General features: G+C 39.1%; 2 protein-coding genes and 1 non-coding gene across 3 annotated transcripts; 2 read left to right on the top strand and 1 right to left on the bottom strand.

Moving 5' to 3' along the window:
- Positions 1-1,746: 1,746 nt before the first annotated feature.
- Positions 1,747-3,481, bottom strand: LOC139196154 (uncharacterized). The gene is made up of 2 exons (XM_070821814.1): positions 1,904-3,481; positions 1,747-1,767 (listed from the first exon to the last, which is right to left on the bottom strand). Exons 1-2 carry the CDS (start codon positions 3,479-3,481, stop codon positions 1,747-1,749), a joined length of 1,599 nt encoding a protein of 532 aa, XP_070677915.1.
- A 261-nt stretch (positions 3,482-3,742) lies between these two features.
- On the top strand, positions 3,743-3,849 carry LOC139196653 (small nucleolar RNA R71). Its single transcript, XR_011581750.1, has one exon. It is a non-coding gene; the product is annotated as a small nucleolar RNA R71 (small nucleolar RNA).
- Positions 3,850-9,034: 5,185 nt separating this feature from the next.
- LOC103440814 (myb-related protein 308) lies at positions 9,035-10,558 on the top strand. The gene is made up of 2 exons (XM_008379525.4): positions 9,035-9,648; positions 9,857-10,558. The coding sequence occupies exons 1-2, from the start codon at positions 9,386-9,388 to the stop codon at positions 10,359-10,361; spliced, it is 768 nt and encodes a 255-aa protein (XP_008377747.1). The 5' UTR covers positions 9,035-9,385; the 3' UTR covers positions 10,362-10,558.

Raw genomic sequence — 10,558 nt, 5'->3', positions numbered from 1 at the left:
TGGCAGCAGTCTTTGTGGCACCAAAATGACCACCACATGCTAGAGAATGGCAATGTCGCAATATTTCCTCCATCTCGTCATCAGGAACACACCGTCTTATACATTGATCCGGACAATGCTTCCACAAGTACGGCTCATCCCAATAGTAATGTCTGACTAACGAAATGAATCTTTTCTTCTGTTGCCAAGTCAAATCAGGAGGCATGATATTACTAACTAAATAATTGACATAATCTGCATACCAAGGAGTGACTGACTAGTTAATGGTAAAGAGCTGCTCGTCAGGGAATGTTTCGGAGATAGGAACTAAGTCATTATCACCTTCATGATGCACAATTCGAGAAAGATGATCCGCCACCACATTTTCAGACCCCTTCTTATCCCGTATCTCTAAATCAAACTCTTGTAGTAACAACACCCATCGAATCAACCGAGGCTTTGCATCTTTCTTGGATAATAAATACTTCAAAGCTGAGTGATCGGTGTAGACAATTACCTTTGAACCAATGAGATAAGAACGGAATTTGTCTAAAGCAAAGACAACGGCTAGAAGCTCTTTCTCGGTAGTGGCATAATTCAATTGTGCATCATTGAGAGTTCGACTAGCATAATAAATCACATGCAGTAGCTTATCTCTCCGCTGACCCAAAACTGCTCCAATAGCATAGTCACTTGCATCACACATAATCTCAAAAGGTAATTCCCAATCCGGTGCAACTATCACAGGAGCTGTCGTGAGCTTCATTTTCAACACATTGAACGCCTCAAAACATGATGAATCGAATACAAACTCCGCTTCTTTCAGGAGCAAGTTACACAACGGTTTTGTAATCTTAGAGAAATCCTTAATAAAACGATGATAAAAACCAGCATGACCTAGGAAACTTCGAACTCCTTTGATGGAAGTGGGTGGCGGTAACTTTGAAATTGTCTCAATTTTCGCCTTGTCTACCTCAATGCCGTTGACCGAAACCTTATGACCCAAAACAATCCCTTCTTGCACCATAAAGTGACATTTTTCCCAATTTAGAACTAAATTGGTTTCTTCACATCTTTGCAACACCGAGGACAAATTATCTAGACAAGAATCAAACGATGAGCCAAAAACTGAGAAGTCATCCATGAATACCTCAATACAACGCTCTACCAAGTCAGAAAAAATACTCATCATGCACCTTTGAAAAGTAGCAGGCGCGTTACACAACCCAAAAGGCATACGCCTATACGCAAAAGTACCGAAAGGGCATGTGAATGTCGTCTTTTCTTGGTCTTCTGGTGCAATCGGAATCTGATTATAACCAGAGTACCCATCTAAAAAACAATAGTAAGCATATCCAGCAAGTCTATCCAACATCAAATCAATGAATGGAAAAGGAAAATGATCCTTTCGAGTCTCATTGTTCAATTTCCTATAGTCAGTGCATACTCTCCATCCTGTTGTAGTCCTCGATGGAATTAACTCATTCTTGTCATTCTTAACCACTGTAACTCCACCCTTTTTCGGTACCAAATGCAAAGCACTCACCCATTTACTGTCCGAAATTGGATATATTATTCCAGCGTCTAATAACTTCAAAATCTCAGCTCGTACCACCTCCTTCATATTTGGATTTAATCTGCGTTGATGCTCAACTGAAGGCTTGTAATTGTCTTCCAACAAGATCCGATGCATACAAATGGACGGACTAATTCCTTTGATGTCAGCAATACTCCACCCAATTGCCATTCTATGCCTTCTTAACACTCTCAATAGTTTTTCTTCTTCAACTTCACTCAAATATGCAGAAATTATAACAGGTAAAGTCTCAGCAGCTCCCAAAAAAGAATACTTTAAATGTGATGGCAATGGTTTCAAATTTAAGGTAGGTGCGGCTGTAATACTTGGCGGCGATTTTGAAGGTACATATCCAAGGTCTTCGAACTCCAATCGTCTACTCTTTGTAACTGATTTAAAAGCATCCAAATAAAGAGCACATTCCGCTAACAGTTGATTTTCATCTTCTGAAGTAGCAGCATGAACTAGTGCAGCTTCCATAGGATCACTGGGCTTCTCAACTCTGAATTTTTCTGAAATCACGGTCTCAACTAAATCAATGCGAAAACAATCCTCCGCTTCTCTTGGAAATTTTCCAGCCTCAAACACTTTGAATGTTGCTTTCTCTTCCCCAATTCTCAATGTCAAAACCCCTTGTTCCACATCAATTAAAGTCCTAGCTGTGATAAGAAATGGCCGACCCAAAATCAACTGAGTCTCATAATCTTCTTCCATATCCAACACCAAGAAATCTGCTGGAAAAATCAGCTTGTCAACCTTCACTAACACATCTTCGATAATTCCCTCTGGATATGCAATTGATCTATCCGCCATCTGCAAAGAAACAGTAGTGGGTTTAATTTCACCTATTCCAATGTTCTTAGCAACAGATAAAGGTAATAAATTAATACTAGACCCCAAATCACATAATGCTTTTTCAAATAAATTAGTGCCAATAATGCATGGAATTTTGAAACTCCCTCTATCTTTTTGCTTGAGTGGAAGCTTTCTTTGAAGGATTGCACTGCATTCTTCTGTCAACTGAATCTTCTCATGATCACCAAATTTTCTTTTCTTTGAGATGATATCCTTCATGAATTTAGCATAATTCGGCATCTGCTCCAAAGCATCGGCAAATGGAATATTAATCTCCAATTTCTTAAACATCTCTAAGAATTTGAAATACTTCTCATCTAACATATTCTTCTTGAGCCGTTGAGGAAAAGGAATAGGGGGCACATATGGCTTCACGGGTTGGACAACAGGCTTAGGGAGTGGTGTGGCTGCAATGACTGATTGTGGTGAAGCTTTTGAAGTGGTTCCCGGTATAGCTAGTGGCTGTACAACATCGGACAGTGGCTGCTCCTCTTGTGAAATGGTTTCTACCTTTTCTTCCTCATTGTTTTTCTCAAAATCAGCTGCTGTTTTCACTTGTTTCCCTCTTCGAAGAGTTATTGCTTTAGCTTGCTCATGGTTTCTTGGATTAACTTCAGTTTGGCTTGGAAAAGAACCTTTTTCTCTAACTGCCAAAGAATGAGCTAACTGCCCCATTTGAATCTCCAAATTTTTTATTGAAGCAGCCTGGTTCTGAAGAGTTGTCTCAGTTTTGCTCATAAATTGATTTGTATTGACAGAAAGAGTATTCACGTTACCAGCAAGCTGTGCAATGACATCTTCCAAATTATTCTTCTTCTCTTGAGGTTGGAAACCAGATGGTGGCTTTTGTACATTCTGATTATTGACCCATGAGAGATTTGGATGGTTTCTCCATCCTTGATTATAAGTATTGGAGTATGGATCGTTACCAGGACGTCTGTAAGCATTCACCATGTTCGCTTGCTCTTGAACAAATTCTGGAAAATCAACACTATACGGACAACCAACTGTGGCATGACCAGGAACTGCACATATGGAACAAACCTCTGGAACTGATGCTCTCCCATTCATAGAAGCAAAGTGTCAAGTTTACTAGCAATCACATCGACTTGTGCCTTTGAAGCAAATTCGGTAGAATTATTAATCTCAAAAACTCCTGCCCGTCTTCCTCTTGCTTCAGAATGTTGTGTTTCGAGTGCTAGAGTATCAAAAAGTGCTTGACATTCGGCTGGCGTCTTGTTCTTAATTGATCCCCCTGCATAGTTGTTCACTGCAGCTTTGCTTGAAACTGTTAATCCTTTATAAAATATCCGCATGAGAACTAGAGTAGGCAAACCATGGTGCGGACACTGAATCAACAAATTATTAAATCTCTCCCATGCCTCAGAAAACGTCTCATCTGCCTGTTGAGTGAACTGCGTGATACTATCTCTAAGGGTATCGGTCTTCTGGGTCGAGAAGAATTTCTCCAAAAATTTATTCTGAATATCGTTCCAACTCGTCAAGGTTCTAGGCCTCAAAGAATTCAACCAAGTCTTCGCTTTGTCTTTCATAGTGTATGGAAAGACCTTCATCCTGAGATGTTCCTCGGTGACTCCTTCTACCAATGCCATGTTGGACACCATATTGAAGATATCTCTAATATGTGCCAATGGATCTTCAGTGCTCATGCCATGAAAAGAAGGCATCATATTAAAGTGGATAGTCTTCAATTCATAATTCCTTGCAGCTGCAGGAAGAGCTATGCTCGACGGTGATTCCGGAATGGTTGGCATATCAAGATCTCCCATCGTTTCATTCTGAACTAACGCCATCTTGCTCTCTTGCTGCTTTTCTTTCTCACTGACTTCTCTTTGTTCTCTTCGGATTTCACGGAGTATTTTCTCAATTTCTGGTTCAAACTCAAGTAGTACACAATCCGACGAACGAGTACCAAGCATTCACCTTCAAGAAACAATGAGACAAGGTGAGAATACTCCGAGAAAAAAAATAATCAAAATAAAAAAAACGAAAATAAAATTTAAATAAACCAAACAAAATCACAAAAGTAAAATAGAATTAAATTCGATCTGAGGCAGCGGCGCCAAAAACTTGTTGTTGATAATTGCAAGTGTACAATATCGTCCAAGTAATATAGTGATAAGTAGAGTGTCGTTCAAACAAGGATCGGATTAACCTAAATTTACTATTGAGATTGACTTCAAACTAAACTTAAATAAAAGATGGATTACGATGACAAATTCAAATATGCAAAGAAGCCAATCGAAAGTGAAAATATCAATTGAACAAACACGAAGTAAAAGTGAATGAATTATGAAAAATTAATATATTGAAGCACTAGGACATCAGGTTCCTCATTCTCAATCCCATCTAATCCCGTTATTCATATTAAACTCAAATTATTCCCATGTTGCTAGCAATTATCCCTTGATTCGTCAATATTTCCTTTCAGAATATACTAACTGTGTTTCTAACTATCTACCCATGCTATGTCTAACCACAGAAGTAGATAATCGAAACCCTTTACGCTAAATGGATAATTTCACAATACTACACAAGTCATAACCAGTATGTCTACTCAATTATGTAATTCATGGTAATTGTTATGAGAAGCAATCTACTAAACTCAACCTATCAGTCCCAATTTAGTTCTTCACACAAATAATGGCCAGTTATTTGATAACGAATAAGCACAATAACAATTACTCAACATGGAAAACAACCGAGATCAATATGAAATAATAAGAATTAAATGTTCATGGTAAGAGTACACCCTAATCCTAGCAAAAGGACTTAGTTCATGATCGAAATAAAATACACCACGCTAGAATTCGAAAACAAAGAAGGAAACAACTGAAATTCCATTCTCCACTCCACAGCAAAGCTAGAATTCTCCAATTGCTTCTTCTTTCACTCGGCTTATGTATGTGTCTGATCTGAATTATTTTTCTTTTGGGTCTCCACTCCTCTTGCGGCTCCTGAAATCTCCCCCCAGCAATTCAAGAGCCCGGTAGGTTCTATTCGTCAGACGGTTCCAAAACCCTTCTTTTCTTCTATGCCTTTTTTCTTTGTTTTCTAATCCACATGCCGTTTTCTCTCCAACCCAATTCTTTTTGGGAAAACCATCACCACAAGCTTGCACTGCCTAATTTTATTGGGTTTGCTTTAATGATCCAATTTCCCATATGATGTATTGTTTCATTCTTTGCTCCAGCCCATCAGTCACATCCCATTCGATAATTCTTTGAGTTTCTCTAATTTAAGTTTCCAATTCCCTGCTTTATTCACGAATTATGTTCTCTACAAAAATCGCACAAAAACACATCAAACTCACCAATTTACTATATAATCATGACTAAGTTATAGGTAAAAGAGTTAACAAATATATATAAAATATCACCCTAACACTACCCTCCGAATAACCGTGCCAATAATAAAAACAAAGATGATGATTTTTTCTTTGAAGGAGTAAAAGATTTAAGAAAGAATCGGCGTCCCGTCCAAAGCATAGATCAAGACTCTCCTTTTAGACCATGGTGATAGATTTGGTGGCCACAAATTGGTCCTATGGCAGCCTTTTTGCCACAAAACCCATGAATCCAATCCTACCTCCAGGGGCGGAGCCACCAAGGGACTAGGGTAGTCCCCGGCCCATCCTGACTTCATCTGAGGTGTGAACATCATGGAAGAAGATGAAGCAAACGACGTCGTTAAGCTGTTTTGATTTTAAATCTTTTCAGCTGTCTAATGAAACGATAAGTTTGGCAGGGGAGTTTTAAAATAGATGTGCAATTTTAAATGGACAAAGCAATCTCACTTCTGTTTCGATTATCTCACCTAACAGTAATATACACCCTATAATTTTCTAAAGCAACCCACCTTCTTTATTTGCAGACCTCTCCCTCTTTTCCTTCTTTTTCTACTTCTTTGTATTTTCTTTAGCCTTCCACAACCTATCTCTTACTTGGTTGTCTGGGTTTTTACATTTTTTTCTTCTTAGTATTGAATTTAAGAGAATTTTTTTAGTTTTGTGAGGATTACACAAATTGTAAATGTCAACATGTTATGAATTCAACTTTTTACACACACTCATATATATATATATTTTTTTTTTTTGAAATGCCCCTCTTCATTCAGAATTCTGGCTCCGCCACTGCTACCTCCCATGAATTCAATTCCGTATGAAATTAAAAAGGATACCAAACGCTAGGAAAATTAATAATAGGATTAGGCCATATTTTCTAAAGGGCAGAGAGCTTTATCCAAATCCAAATCCAGCACAATGTGGGTCATTGAAGAAAAAGACCGTGCCCTAAGTTTCAGAGATACCCCCACATGGGAAGGGACAGCCAGCCTAAAGAGGTGGGTAATGCTCAAAGGACAACCCTCCACCTCAATACCCATGCACATGAGATCCACGTGTTGGTGTGCTGGCTACATCCATACCCTCCTAAAGTTCCCTTAATCAAATTGCCTAATTGCTTTGATTAGGTTTGATTCTTTCTCCCTTTCTTTACATTGTCCATGTGCCAATGTGGGTGTTTTGTAGGAAAAACTGGCTGCAGACAGACCATTTGTGGCTCATCACTGGTGTCAAAACTCAACCTAACAAATTCCAATAGTTGAGTTCAAGTTCGTTAAGAATTCGAGATTTGTTAGATGTAGAGAGAGATTCAATAATGCAAGTCTCTAACAAGTTTGTCTTTTTTTCAGTCAGGCGCGAGTTCATTCTGACCGTTGATACATTATGCATTGTATGCTTTGCAATGTATCACTGACCTTAACACTCTTGCTCTATTAGTATAGAATATATGGATGGGGCAGATGCGAGGTTTATGTTACATGGAGTGTAAGAATTATTTTTACAATTTGTGTAATGTTTTATTGTATACAATGATATTTTATTCTACTGTGGGAAGATATAGGCTAAGTTGGCCTAGCAGCTTGAATTGCGGAATGGTTATATGCAAGAAGAATGCTAAAATTACGCATGAGCTGATCTTGACCGTTGATGCATTGTACATTAAGGATTGCGCATAATGTAGTTGGAATCAGTCTACACGTCCTCGACCAACCTCATCATCATTGCTCTCAGCTCGAAAAATATGGATAAGGTTAACGGTGAGGAGAAGAGATTAAGAGAGTTGTACTTGTAGCTTGTGGGAAAGGAGTGAAGATTTTACAAAATCGTGCCAAATTTCAACATCAAGGAGTGAGTGAAAGAAGCTTTTGGAGGAGGAGAGTTGAACTGGGTGCCATAGGACAGTCAGAAAGGATGAAAAAAGGTAGGTGAAATACACGCACAGACAATAACACAAGGGGACCCTCTCTCTCCCTCTCTCTCACTCTCTCTCACTCTCTCTTTTGAAAACAACTTGTGCCCATGATCCTTAACTCTCCTCCTACCATCCACTTGAAATACATGATCATGCGAGAGAGAGAGAGAGAGAGAGAGAGAGAGAGAGAGAGAGAGAGAGAGAGAGAGAGAGAGAGAGTGCATGTGTGGTGGTGGGTAAGGTAACAAAAAAAATAATATGCAAATTGGAGGGAGAGATAACAACAAAAAGGTGAATCAAACCTTCCCATCCCCTCCCTAACCCTACCCCTTGTTGCCTAAACTTGCACCACAAGGTTGGAGGGGGGAAGAAAAAAGAAAGAAAAAAGTGAAGGGTGAACCAAAGCCCACATACAACTACAACCACACTCATTGCCCTCCTTTTTCTTTCATCATCCTCCCTCCCTTTAACCCCAACTTCCCACCCTTCTAGAAGCCCTCTCTCTCTCATGCGTTATCAAGAATAAAGAACCAGAACTACCATCTTTGTTTTATGCACAACAATAGCCAAACCAACTAGTGACATTTCTTCCCTAAAACCCACTACAACCAACGTTTTAAATAATAACTTCGTTACGTTTACTAAATCTACCTCACTTCATCTAGATAAATCCTGATAATTTGATCCAGGACATAACATTTACTCAGATGTGTGCTTAGAATTTTTTTTACTATATCACAAACTGTATACAACTATATGCCTATATCTTTTATTTCTTCGTACCATGACAGAAAGAGAAGAGACAGAGAAACGTGGAATCGCTTCTATCATGACATTCCATGGAACCAACTCTGAAGCATTCAAGACTCCCAACAGTACTGCAAGAAAATATAGGCTCTCATGGTCAGTATGATGAAATTCAATTTGTACCAACCACTACACCATTAATATACAGTAGTCTCCATCTACATTTGTTATCGTACATGTTGTCTAGTGAATTGGAGTTATATTTTATCTCACAAGTTTAAGACACACACAGATAAAACAGAAATCTCACCATGTTTTTGCCCTATATATAGTGTCGTTTTACTTACATATCATTTTTACCTCTCACATATTTTTGTTAATTTTTGTTCATTAATATTTTTGAATTCATTTGATTCAATAGTTGCAGATTAAGAGAGATATTTGAGAGTTAAGAATGAACGTGTGAATAACACCAGTTTATATATATACACACACATACATAATATACCTTACTTTTACACCTACCTGAAGGTTACTCGTAGGGCCGATAGTTAATGTCCCTTTAACTTATTATATGTGATTTTGGTGCCATAATAATATCATCTAGTGAGAGAAAGAGAGAAGACAGAAGAGAGGAGAGAGAGCCCACCAGCCACTCCCTCTAACCTGCCTCACCAACTCACATCTAGAAGCATTTAGGGTCCCTTCTTTTTCTTCTTTTTCTCTTAGTCAAAAGGCTATAAAATAATACGCCAAGTCCTCACAAGGGCCGGCCTTTGTGTTGCAGCAAATGCAAATACAAAAAACAAGGCCTTCCATTTTTTCCACCACCACTTCATCCGTCGCAAAAACCAAAAAGCCAGACATAAACCAACAACAAAGGCAACGGCTTTTTGGCTACAACTAATTATTCTTCTTAAAGCTTTCAACTTTTTTCCATTTATTTTTTCAAATGGGAAGGTCTCCTTGCTGTGAGAAGGCTCACACCAACAAAGGAGCTTGGACCAAGGAAGAAGACGACCGCCTCATTGCCTACATCAGAGCTCACGGCGAAGGCTGCTGGCGTTCGCTGCCCAAGGCGGCGGGCCTCCTTCGATGTGGGAAGAGCTGCAGGCTGCGGTGGATCAACTACCTTAGACCTGATCTCAAGCGTGGCAATTTCACGGAAGAAGAAGATGAGCTCATCATCAAACTCCATAGCCTCCTCGGAAACAAGTAAGCCCAACTAATTCCTTTAACTCTTCGTACATAACCTGTTTCAAAAACAAACTCTTTGTGAGTTTGGACGAGAATAGTACTAGGATTGGTGACCTTCTACGTAGTCCTCATGTAATATAAACAGTGTTTCAAAACATTTGAAAATTGTGTTATATGTTGTTGGGTTCTTTAAGATTAATGGGTTTTGTTTGGATTACGTTTCCAGATGGTCTTTGATAGCTGGAAGGCTGCCTGGAAGAACAGACAATGAGATAAAGAACTACTGGAACACCCACATAAGAAGGAAGCTTTTGACCAGAGGGATTGACCCCACAACTCACAGGCCACTCAATGAGACTCCTCAGGAATCTGCAAACACAATTTCTTTTGCTGCTGCTTCTGCAAATATCAAAGAAGATGATGAAAAAATCTCCATAACCAATGGGCTTGTTCGCAAGCATTCAACAAACCCAGCTCAGGAAAGGTGCCCTGACTTGAATCTTGAGCTTCAAATCAGCCCTCCCTGCCAGCCTCAGCAACCCAGTGAGAGTTTGAAGAGTGGAGGGAGAGGACTCTGTTTTTCTTGCAGTTTGGGGATTCAAGATGCAAAGAATTGCAGCTGTGGGAGGGATGCTTTTGGTGGCGCCACCAGTGGCACTGCCAAAATTGGTTATGATTTCTTGGGGCTGAAAAATGGGGTCTTGGATTACAGAAGCTTGGAGATGAAATGAGGTTAATTAATTTGGAGCCCATGAAAATTAAAAATTGTAATATGTAGTTGGAATGAGAGTGGAGAGAAATGAGAGAAAGAGATTGCTTTTGCTAATTATCCCATGAAAGCTCTCTAATTTTCTCTTTTGTCTCGAAATTTTATGACTGTTAGTGCATATTTTAGTATAATACCAGTACAGTGCTGATTGATGATGAA

Source organism: Malus domestica, chromosome 05 (assembly GCF_042453785.1).
Source record: "Malus domestica chromosome 05, GDT2T_hap1".
NCBI classification, from domain to species: domain Eukaryota; kingdom Viridiplantae; phylum Streptophyta; class Magnoliopsida; order Rosales; family Rosaceae; genus Malus; species Malus domestica.
Note: the sequence above shows the minus strand (reverse complement) of the source record. Positions and strands in the feature narration are given on the sequence as shown.